Source organism: Centruroides sculpturatus, unplaced genomic scaffold (genome assembly GCF_000671375.1).
Source record: "Centruroides sculpturatus isolate CEXI.00-Female unplaced genomic scaffold, Cexi_2.0 scaffold285, whole genome shotgun sequence".
Lineage (NCBI taxonomy): Eukaryota > Metazoa > Arthropoda > Arachnida > Scorpiones > Buthidae > Centruroides > Centruroides sculpturatus.
Genome location: NW_019384647.1, coordinates 227372 through 239608, shown reverse-complemented (window position 1 = coordinate 239608; position 12237 = coordinate 227372). Strand labels below are relative to the sequence as shown.

At 30.2% G+C, this 12237-nt stretch overlaps 2 protein-coding genes and 1 pseudogene across 2 annotated transcripts in view; 1 reads left to right on the top strand and 2 right to left on the bottom strand.

Moving 5' to 3' along the window:
• Positions 1-3869: 3869 nt before the first annotated feature.
• On the bottom strand, positions 3870-7703 carry LOC111626216 (glutamate receptor 3-like). The gene is made up of 5 exons (XM_023369528.1): positions 7590-7703; positions 7125-7369; positions 5848-5968; positions 4018-4158; positions 3870-3933 (listed from the first exon to the last, which is right to left on the bottom strand). Exons 2-5 carry the CDS (start codon positions 7358-7360, stop codon positions 3907-3909), a joined length of 525 nt encoding a protein of 174 aa, XP_023225296.1. The 5' UTR covers positions 7361-7369; positions 7590-7703; the 3' UTR covers positions 3870-3906.
• A 2179-nt stretch (positions 7704-9882) lies between these two features.
• Positions 9883-10031, top strand: LOC111626224 (annotated as a pseudogene).
• Positions 10032-11109: 1078 nt separating this feature from the next.
• The window catches only part of LOC111626213 (glutamate receptor 4-like), a 34980-nt gene continuing 33852 nt past the window's right edge, over positions 11110-12237 (bottom strand). Inside the window, exon 16 of the mRNA XM_023369524.1 lies at positions 11110-11135. Coding sequence (XP_023225292.1) covers positions 11110-11135 — 26 coding nt within the window. The remainder of the gene's footprint in view (positions 11136-12237) is intronic.

The window sequence follows — 12237 nt, the reverse complement described above, 5'->3', positions numbered from 1 at the left end:
ATTTTTCTCAATAATTTAAAAAAAAATGTATACATAAAAATATTTTAAATTAATGTAAAGAAATAATTTTCATTTTACAGAAATTCTTACTTGATATTTACTAATGAATGATTATATTATTAACATTATGCTATTTTTTATTTAAAAAAACATAAATTATAATGATGCTAATTGATTTTTCCATCGTTCTCTTAGGAATTACCGACAATAAAAAATGCTTTTTTTTCACAATCTGGAATATTTTACACTACATAAAACTAATAGGAAAACAATTGATATTATGTGCTTCCTGCTGATATTTATTAGGTATTTGAGATGATAAAAGGTTAGATAAATCTGTGAAAACAATAATAATAACTTGATTTATTTTAAAAATTTAACAAACATTATTAAAATATAACACAAATTTTAAATTTTATCTACGAAAATAATATTTTTTTTTTTATCTGGCAATTTAAATTATTGGGAAGTTGTCTGTTGGATTTACTACATATTTAAAAAGAAATTTTTCACCATCTTCATTCTCTTTATCTAAAAAAATGAATAAAAAGTATATTGAAATCCAGGTAAAACCGAATAATAAATGGGATATGTTGTAAAACAAATTTACCGGAATAACTGTCATACGAAATCTTAACTTATAGGAATTTTTTTCTTTAAACTTCAGCAATTTTATTTTTCATGTTTTGCAATTTATAATATAAATTTATACTTTTTGAAAATGCTATGTTATTTTTTAAATTTCTGTATTATTAATTTCAATATAAATTTTGTACAGTTAAAATAGTTTGGTTTAACAAAATAATGTTATTTGTTTATGATAACAGCATAAAAATTTAGATTTAAATCTGTATTAAACTAATTTTAATCTAATTTTATTTAGATTTAAATCTAAATTTTATTGCATGCATATCTTCCATATACATGCAACAATGGCATAAAAGCTAATATTAAAAATAAAAATAATACGGACTATCTGTTAAGGAAGATGCATTCCGAACTTTTATGATAACTAGCCCCTATTTAGGTGTTAGACATACGGATCAAACTCGGAAATTTCACTTAGCAGAGCATTGATCAAGTGTGAGCCCACGACTAATGATCTATCCACTCTGCCGCTGATGAGTTGCAATATTAACGATAATTAGAATAGAATTTATTATATATTATTACAATAAAACTTGGTTTGAGAGAATTCATCAAGACAATACAAACGATACTTAATGCGGTGAAAATTTCACATAAAAACATATAAAAATGTGGAAACGCTCACAGAGAATAAATCACACAAATATAAATATCTTGAAGAAACAGTCTTAAGACGTTATATATAAACTCATTTGTCTTTATATACAATGTCTGTGTCTTAGATTCTTAGATAATGATAACTAACAGTGTTCATGAATACTATTATTCTAGTTCTGTAATAGTAAATTCAGAAAAATGTCCATCATAAATAGCTTGTTATTTGAAGTGTATCAGTTCCCGAATATATCATTATTAAAATTCAAATTTTTAAATAAAAATCTAATTGCACACAATAGTCAATCGTAGATTAAAAAACAAGTAAATTAAGTATTTACTTTATTAACAAAGAATATATTTGTTATATCAATATTGCTAATACGTGTTCTTCTACCAATGTTGAAGTGAAAATAATTTAATCATAATAATAATAATATAAGAACACGTTATCATGATGTAAAAATAAAGTTTAGAAATATTGAAAAATAACGTTACATAAATTCAAAGCCTTCAAAACAATTGTTATTTTGCTTTAATTGAAATATTCTGTATCAGAATATATACTTAGTCGTTTCTTTCTACATATGATCTAATTTAAGATACTTTTAATAAATTAATATTTATTGATATTGCTTAAAATTTCAGCCCAATTGATGTTGTAGTCCGATGATCTTCACGTAACAGAAATCCCCCCGGGGGGAATTTCGAAAAATCTTTTTATAGTGTGCGTTTTCGTGACGTACCCTAACTGTGTACCAAATTTCAACTTTCAACTCCTAACCGTTTGGGCTCTGTACTTATTATTATTATTATTATTATCATCAACCCGTCTCGATTATATATATAGATTAGGTAGTATAGCTATGAATAGGATAAAGAAGTAACGATAAATAAACAGAAAGAATATTAATATTGACATTCGCCCGCATTATATTCATAACATGAATATTAATATAAACCATTACTTCTTTACTTAATGAATTTTATATTTATGTTTACTTTAAACAAGTTTCATTAAAAGCCACATTGTTATTATATACATATACATTGTTTTTGCTGCTATTTACCATGAAAAATTTCGATGATGATGCCATCTTATCTTCTTGACAGTTAACTTACCTGCAAGTCTCAATGGGAATTCTACGTTGACTACATGATATATTTTTCTGAAAGGCAAAGTTATCGCTTGTAGATAACATCAATAATCAACTGTGTGTAATGAAAATTTGGATATATCCTTTTTTCGAGTACATAGAGTTTGGCAAACATTACAAAATAAAAATACATAATTTTAAAATGTAATTATCGGGTATTAAAAAAGTAATAATTGGAAATTGTAATGGAATTGCTTCACAGATGTATATTGTTAATCAAGCGTAAGTTTTGATAATACATACTTTAATGTTAATTATTTTTTTACAGTTTAAAATATTTAATTTTAAAAATACTTAACAATTGATTATTTAAGAATTTATTTGTTTTCGAATTCTTTAGAGTAACCTGGATTAGTATTTCTCTTTTTCTTTCGAGACACGTTGTTATTCGAGGTGGGATTTGACTGCAAATTGTTTACAACGTAAATAGCAAAATTACAAGAACCAAGTATGAATACGGAAGTCATTTAAATGTTTTTCATCAAGAAGTTAATTTTTTTTTAAATAATGGAAATACGCGACGTTACTTCTGTTTGAAAATCATGTTGAAAATTTTATTGTGTTGCAATTTTAAAAAAATTTTAGACATATAAATTCCCACTATTGTTTGGCTGTCTGTCTGTACTTTCTTAATCTTGAGAACTGTATTACACAGATAAATGTTGAGACCAGATATGGAAAGCTTAGGGGTAGGAGGTCTCGATTAACTATTGATCTAACCGAACTTTCGGTTTAGACCGGAAATCACGTGATTTCAATTCAAAAATTTTTTCCCACAACGGAGTTACAGAAATAAGTGTCATGACTCTGTTGTTATCGGGAAAAGTATGATGTACAGGGAAAAGACACTACTAATTTGAAGTGAAAAGCGTATATCTTAAAATTAAATAAATTAAAAATATGATTAAAAATGGCAGCCAGGCATTGTGGCGATGTCACAATAAATAATTACTCATTGTTAAAAGAAATTATTTTTTTTAAATGCATATTCTCAATAACTAAATTTTTATGATTGAAACATTAATTTAAATATTCATTTAAACATTAATTTATACAATTTTGTATAACATTATAGTCCATATTATTTATTGATTAAAAAATTGCATGGAAATTCGAATCTGTAATGATTCTCTTTCATCTAAAACAGATGAATTTAAATCAGAAATTTGAATCCGATACTTCGACTTAATTGAAATTTGTACACCATGATTAAATATTTTGATTCACGAAATATAATCCGTATTCTTGTTTATTTGACTTTATCGTAATTTAATCCCGTAAGTAATGAGCTAAATTAAGTCTTGCATCGGATAGCTGAATTCTTGCAAATATTCAATATATAGAAAACTTTTGAAATCCCCGAGAGAAAAATTTAATTAATTTATTCGCGTTTAAAAATTTTAATATTCTGACTTTCTTGAAATAATATATTTGTATTATACAGTCCATTTTTACACCGGAAAACACGTTTTAATACTATTGACTAGATATTTGCACTTCTGAATACTTAAGTTTGAGTTTCATCCAGGGCTGACTATAAGAAAAAAATTATCAAATGAAAAATAGTTTTATAGCATGTATCAAAAATACATAAATTTTGTAATTAATAAAAACTTACATTATGTCTTCTTGCAGAACTATTCCGAGAGCAATAAAAGTATTCGGCAGCTGTGATTCCCAATAATACAGCTATACCAATTAACAAAATATAAAATACACCAGATACTTCCCATATTGTCAAAGAGTCATGGTATAATTCCTAAATGAATGAAATAAGTCTTATTTATCAAATTCTATTCCTAAACTTTCAAATAATATATATAAATAATACACATTTGCAATTTTTACAAATTTAACATTCACATAATAAATATAATGTTATTTTACAATTAGATAACAATTGATTCAAATGTAATATATTCTTTATGATAACTAAAATATTAACAGTTTTTGAAAGAGTATTTTATAATCAGGCCCTAAGCAAAATTTATTTTTAAGACCCATTTATAAAAGTACTGGAGTTAAAGGGTTGATTTATTTAGATCTAGAATAATGTGATTTACTGTTTTTTTCTGTTTTGAAATTAAACACAATAAAAAAAAAATGTGAACAATAGAACTATAATAAATTTGAAAATTCAATAGATGTACAGAAATTCATCTACAAAACTCTCCTGCTTCAAGCGGTGCAGAATTAAACCATTTACAGAAAAAAAAATCAACTTCTGCAGCAATATCTCTTTTAATAGACAAGATCGAAATTGAAGAAAGTCTCTCTTGATGCATTGTTTATCAAAGGTAGTTCTTGATCAACTCTAACTTTAAAAATGATCGTTCTGCAGATACAACAGACACTGGTACAATTATATTTTCAATAATTACCAAATTGATGATTTAAATACTAAAATATATCAGGTTGTAAAGATAAAATTTAGAAGCTTCGATTTTATTTTTAGAAACGATTGGAAAAAAAAAATGTTAAAGAACATTCAATGTGGAGTAACCAAAGGACGTTTCATAACATATTTCATTGGAAATAGATGCATCAGTAATGTCTGACAATATGAAACTTTCGAAAGAACATATTCTCTTGCTTTTGTTCTACCACTTCAAAAATGGTTACAGCACAACGAAAGATCACGATCTCATCTACAAAGTGTTCGTGGGTGAACGAAGGTCAACCAGCTGTTGCACATGTCAAAGGGCCGAAGTGCAGAAGACGATTATGTGTGTTTGTTTGGCATCCAATCGACATCACTATTACGAAAGAACTCAGTGAATAACTGGATCGTTTGAACACTAAGATCAAAGAACTTCGTCCACAAAGTGACAAAGTCCTCTACCCCCGCGCCTACGTACCAGTACGTAGAGCAAAGTGACTTTAGAGAAGCTGGCCAGTCTGGGCTGGGAGGTTCTGCCACATCCACTTTACAGCCAGACTTAGCGCCAACTAACTATCGTCTATTTCTTGCCCTGGAGAACCATACTGCTAATATACAGTTCAATGACAACACCGAAGTTCAAGACTTGAGTCAAAGTCATTCTATGCTCACGGAATTGAAAGTTTGTAGCAAAAGTGGCAAGGTGTGATTGATATTGATGGTGATTACATACCAGACTGAAATGTATTCGCCGTTGAGTTAATTGTTAATAAAGTTTTTTTTTTTTCAAATTGTCTAAATTTCACCTTTACAACCTTGATACTACCAAATTTACAAGGCCTTAGGCATCACCCTTACCGTCTATATGTAAAGCTGTCTCTGTAATATTAATAATAATAATATGAAAATTGATAGTGAAAATATGGATTTAATTTTGAATCTTGAATCTTAAATATATCCAAAATAGTTCTATTAATATAATTTCAATATAGATATATACAAATTAGATATACGAGTATAACAATTATTAATTTTGGATTTTAATATATTATAATTTAAAAAAACTACCTCCAAGGATCTTGAGTATCTTCGAGCACATTCACTTGTACGAAGCCACCATTTATCATATAACTCATTCAGATAGCCAGTCTCATGGAGTTTATGAAGAGCTTCATTAATTCTGTCATTCCTAGAATTATAAGTCATGTATGATTTCCAACTGTAAATTATGTAGTTTTAATAGTAGTTTTGATACCATCAATTTAATCTTACTGAAATAAATCCAGCTGTTATATATTGATATAACAGGGAAAGTATGGCAATTGATCAAAAATGAGTTATAAGTTATTTCTTTTGTTTAATTTTTTAGTTTTTGCTCGTTGTCATATGGAGTGTATTCGTAAAGTCAAACGAGTTAAATGAGAATAATATCACAGTTATTCTTTCTTTCGTCCGACATTGTGACCGATTTGTTTACCAAAAAAGAAAAAAAAATGGCTGTTTCCGAAATTGAAGTTGTAATGTTGCTAGTTCATTCTTATCCGAAATATTTTTCTTAGATTACTTAATTAATGTGGACAGTTATTTGTATCATTTAACCTTTTATTCTATAATTTATATACCTGAGAGCAGAAACATCAATATTGCCGGCCACCATTTTCTTTAAGGCATAACGCTCTTTTCCTTCGTGAATTTCCTTAGAGTTTCGTTTAAAACGTCCTCAACGAGCATACGCAATGAGTGGAATTAATAACTTACTTCATAACCGTTAATAATTCGTTTAACTTGTTCGAGTTTACGAACAAGTTAAACTTAATAGTAAACTTTGCGAATATATTTTTGAATTTTCATAATAAAATTGTATTTATATAAATATTGATCAACAGAGTGAAGCCGGGGAAAAATCCCTTGCTCTCCTTTTCGACAGCCCTTTTCTTTTAAATTCTTTTTGCCCTATGGCATTAAGAAGACCCCCTTTTTTTTAGAAAGCTCAGTATAGGTCGAATCCGGACGGGTCGAAAAATCCCAAAAAATCCTGGGGTTTTTCGATTCCTGGTTTCCTCAGAAAGGTAGACTGCCATTCTAACCACTTGGCCACCCTACTATTTTCGACAGCCCTGTGAATCAATAATTAATTTGTTTTAAATATCAATTTCCTTGAAACTTCTACGTATATGACTAATAGATGTTTGAGGATTGTTACATATATTTCAATTGAAAGGAATATTACTTTTAAAACAACTATTAGACTATATTATAAGTATATTTTAGAAAAAAATTATTTACACAAAATAAATAGTTTATTTAAAATTTTTTATTTATAACTATAGAATGATTATACTCACGATATGCTTGAATTGAACATAGAAGCAACTGCATAACTTTTTGTGTCAAGAGTTCCTGGAACCATCATAGTATCACAAGGCTCACGATGACTTGTGTATTCATTAAATGTTGATTCTACAAAAATTGCATATTTTCCATTACTTTCACGCAGTTTTTTCACTCCATCTGCAGTTGAACTAAATAAATTTTCGGGCTTTCTCTGAAAACTATCATATACTTTCTTGTAGAGTGTCATCTGAGAATTCTAACAAAAAGAAATTAAATAAATAAATTTATGATTAAGTATTATTGACTTTCACATAAGAAAGTCAAAACATTTTTTTTTGTTTTTGGCTTTCTTGGCAATTATTTTCAGTTTTACATGGGCCTACCATTATCATCGTAAATTTCAAAACATGAACATTTATTGCAAGTTCTTGATTTACCTTATAAATAGAATTATTAAAAATATAGTACACATGTACCTTAAAAAAGTCTTCAGTGGAGCCACCTTTTACACAGCCCAGTTCTGGAATTCCTGAATTAATTGCATCCTAAAAATTTTAATTATTTGTCATAATTTGATAATTTTAAGAAATTTAATAAATTCATTATGACGTACGATAATTTAATAAAAATTAGAAGAAAAACACCAAAGTAGGACCCTCCAGGATTATTTCTCAAAGATATGTTACAAACTATCATTGAGTTAGTTAATACTTCACAAGCTTGTCATTAACTTGCGGAATCGTTATTATTCAGTTTTGGTTTCTCGCCTATTAAAAGTGTGTAGATTTTCATTCTTGCTATCCAAGAAATTGTTGAAATGTGACTTTATGGCGTCATCACTTCACATCACATTACTTAATAGGTGAGAGTTTGTTTCTCATTACTAACATGCATAAGTATTGATAGAATAAAAAATATATGCGCTTTGTTAACCGTTTCTGATTTATAATAATTCAATCAGTTTTACCAAACAGCATGTCCACATTTAAACATTCGTTTATTAAAATATTGTGTTTAACGTTTAATTATTGTACATTAGCAAATATCATTTCATTTTTGTCTCTCTGTCTATTTTATTGTTAGCACTAAGAGGGTCTTTTAATTAATCAAGCCCATCGTGGATTCGACCAGACCCGCAATGAGGCGACCGGCTGATAAGGAACGTGGACCGATAAATCCGGGATGGACCATTCTCTGAGAAATTTCTGAAGATTTTCGATCAGTCTTGATTCATTCCCGGAATCTCCAGGGAGTGAATAGGTTGACATGTTAACCGCTCGACCAACCAGTTGTCTGTTTTCACACTGTGTGCACTAAAACGGATTTTTTTTTCAGGACTACTCAGATGGTGAGGGACGAAGCCCAACACAGTCGGGTCTCATAGTTTAAATAAGAACAATATAGCTTTGAATAAGAACAAGAACGCTTTAATTATAGTTATCCTGTAGCATTTTCTTTTTGCTTTGAAATATGATAAAGACTAAAAATACTAGTAGTAACTTTCATCAAAGTAGTGATATTAATTGTAATGCTTATGATTAAAATATTTTCAAATTANATAAGAACGGACGGTGATATATGTTTGTCGTCCTTTTTCTATGAAATTTTATGGAGGAAGTAGATTAAAGACTAAATCTTCCAATAGTATGAAATAGCTGATTTATTTAGAGAAGAAGGCGTGCATATTTAATAAAACACCAACGACAAGACCAAAAAATTTTAGATGAGGAGGGAAGAGAAAGCTGGTGGAACAGCGAAGACATTCGAGTTGGTGTTTAGACATGTTATTGGTGAAACACAAACGGCTGGTATACAAGGGAGAACAATTCAATGTAATACTATGTTTCTGCGTCTTGTACAGGAGATTTATAAGCAGAGAGGGACCATGCTCTCCCTCCTCTCCATCGACGTTAAAAAAGCATTTGATACCGTAAATAGACAAGCTCTCTGGCATACATTGGATAGATTTGGGTTAAATGAGGAGGAAATTTGGTATATAAAGAGGCTATACCAGACCCCGAGCACGTATATAAATATAAATAATATAAATTCAGATAAGATTGAATGTAAAGCCGGAGTGAGACAGGGGTGTCCCTCGTCAATGGTTTTATTCGCTATTTATATTGAGGTAATGTTAAGAAATATACAAAATGATAATTTAATTGAAGCGATTCACATTCCTGGGATGGAAAATAGAGTAATTTATGTATCACATGCTGATGATGTGACGTTTTTTGTTGTAAATCGTTTTAGTTTAAAAAAGATAATGAAGAAATTAAATAGATTTAGTGCATTGACTGGTATGCAGATAAACAAAAATAAATGTAAGATTATGGATGTTGTAGGGAATCTGAGTTTAAATGTAAGTGGTATTGAGAGGGTTCATACTATGAAAGTTTTGGGGATCTGGTATGGGAGAGATGAGAAAATAAAAAATAGAGACGAGATGAAGTTGGCTATTAATGATGAAATTGGAATATGGTCTGAAAATTGGCTATATATGCCTGAGAGAGTTTTAATAATAAAAAAAGTAATAATGGCAAAACTTATCTCTAAATCATATGTGACTAATTTAACTAAGGAGGATATCAATTGCTTGGAGAGACCTATTTATACGTATTTATGGAATAAATCCTTTGAACCTCTTGCACCTATCCCTTGTGGGGGCATATAGGGGCTTCACTATTTGGTCGGATCCATTTGGTCAATGACTAAAGCCTATTTTGGCTTATTTTTGTGATTGCGGGCATCACCCAAGGAAGGATCACCAAACTTTAAAATCACACCGGTGGCGGCTCCCCCAGGGTGAGGCTTGACCATTGCACTTGGGTCTAGCTGACCCCTGCCACTACCCCAAACTGGGGCAGATGGGGCGTGTAATTTGTGGTAGCTGGGGACTGCGTTCGCGCTCTCCCCTTATAAATAATCAAAAATAGTGATGATTGTATGATGTGTACGGTACTATTTAGAAATAACGTGCTTTTTTGTAACCGCAGACGTGATTTTCTTTTAATTAATATGTCCTATTATCACAGTTAATCAATGGGAACGCGAATATTTATTACAGGTTTGCAAGCTTAACATTACTGCACTTTAATTTCTAGTTTCTCCGTAACATTTCATAGAAAAAGGACGATAAACATTTAGCACCGTCCGTCCTTATCGTTTCCATGCACATCTTCACTACTTTAACTATTAGTGCCATCTAGTGATAGAATATATACAGTATATATATGTATGTACAGTACAGTGTGTATGTGCGATGTGTGTGTATATAGACTATATACTGTATACGTGTGTGGGGTGCAACTAAAAACATGAAGTATGGAGTATCGAATGTTTGAATAAAACTTGCAACGCAAAAATACATAACTTATATATATTGTTGTATATGATTGATTTATATGAATTTAATCTAGATATAAATAACAATTACATTAAATCAGGGAAAGAATCACGGACACAAGTTTCAGTCATTAGTTTCATATGAATGATGAAAGGGAAAAATAGTATTCTATTACGTTACTAAATATTCGAAAACTACGGGTTGTACCATTTAAATTTAAACTTATATGATGACTGTCTTTAGTTTACTTTTATACTTACGTATAAACAGATTTCGTTTGTTAAAAAAAAAAAAACTTTTATAATCAAAAGTATATTAGCTACCTACAATAAATGCTACAAAAAGTGTTGTATTTAATCATTTTTCTTATCGTACATTTGTAATTAACAGCAATTTTAAGCTTTTCATTTGTTTAAAAAATATGGCAAATAGTGCCCGCTCTACAAGTTCTCGACAGCCCTGCACACAGTATTATGTATATGTATAATACCGCGTGCAGTGTTTGTTTGTTAATAAAAAGTAAAAGTAGTCTTTAAGATTTTATTTTCTGTTACCAAAAGTAACATCAATTGTATAGTGATAGAAACTTAAGTTTTTACCGGGTCTGGGAAAATTCCCAGCTCTCCTCTCTCAACAGCCCTAAACGTAAATTATAACAGGCACAAATTTGAATGACCTGAAAATGTAACGATAGCGAAAATTATGATTATTAGATTATAGCCGATCTTACCCGTTTTCACGGGGTGCAAGAATTAGGTCCCCTCTCTTCCAAGACTAATTAGGGAATTTTTAGATGGATCTAAAAATATGTTCTATTTCCCGCAAAAACGCATCTAAAATAGTACAGCAGAAGCAGAGTTCTTCAGGGTAATCCTTAACCCTCTTCCTATCCCCGCGGGGGGAATTTCGAAAAATCCCTTCTTAATATGCATTCTCATGACGTACCCTGTGTACCAAATTTCAACTTTCAACTCCTAACCGTTTGGGCTCTGCCCTTATTAATATCAGTGGCGTGCCGTCATTGGAAGCGGTGGCTGCGCCGCTTCCCTTGTATTTTTTAAAAAATAAATATATATTAATTTTAATTATATGAAAATAATCGCACAATATTTTATTATAACCGCATTATGTATCTTATTACAAATTTCTATACTACACGTGAAAAAAAATAAGATTGCTATTGTATATTCGAATATTAGTGGCGGAATAGCGGAGTGGAAACGCTGTATTGTCAGCATCCAGAGTCAGATTCGCGCATGCGCTTTACATAGCACCAATCTCACCCGGTTTAGCCGGTGGAGGCCCAGGACCTCGGGTGGCTGCTACACGTATACCGCATCCAATTCTATCCAGAACCGGTTCCGGGCTGTTAGCCGCCCGCCTGTTAGATATTTGGCCGCCCTCGCCCGATTACGTGAATCACGAGTAGATTTATAACTTAACCCAACTGATAAGAATTTACCTGTATGTTTTTATGATAGTTTTCTGTATAGTTGACAGGAGTTTAAAAAAATCCGTTAAAATATTTGATATATTTATTCCGCTCTCCGATTTTATATTACTCGTGGATTTCAATGTTAAACCAGTGATATTACGATTTCGTATGTCCCATCTCTAAGGGGATATAGAAAAAACGTGTACAATTCTTGTATAATGTTAAAAACTTAACTGTTATTTTGGTAGCATAATTTACAACTAAATTTAATGAATGAGAGAGATGCACGAGATACAGAAAAAGCTCTAGAATTTATTTTCCTTAAATTTACGATTTATGTATC

What these genes read in the sequence shown, in the direction of transcription:
- LOC111626216 (XM_023369528.1), bottom strand. Translation starts at nt 7,360, where the DNA reads ATGACACTCTACAAGAAAGTATATGATAGTTTTCAGAGAAAGCCCGAA. An exon ending in ATGTTCAATTCAAGCATATC is followed by an intron (nt 5,969 to 7,124) that starts GTGAGTATAATC and finishes TTATAATTCTAG; the next exon opens with GAATGACAGAATTAATGAAG. An exon ending in GATACTCAAGATCCTTGGAG is followed by an intron (nt 4,159 to 5,847) that starts GTAGTTTTTTTA and finishes TCATTCATTTAG; the next exon opens with GAATTATACCATGACTCTTT.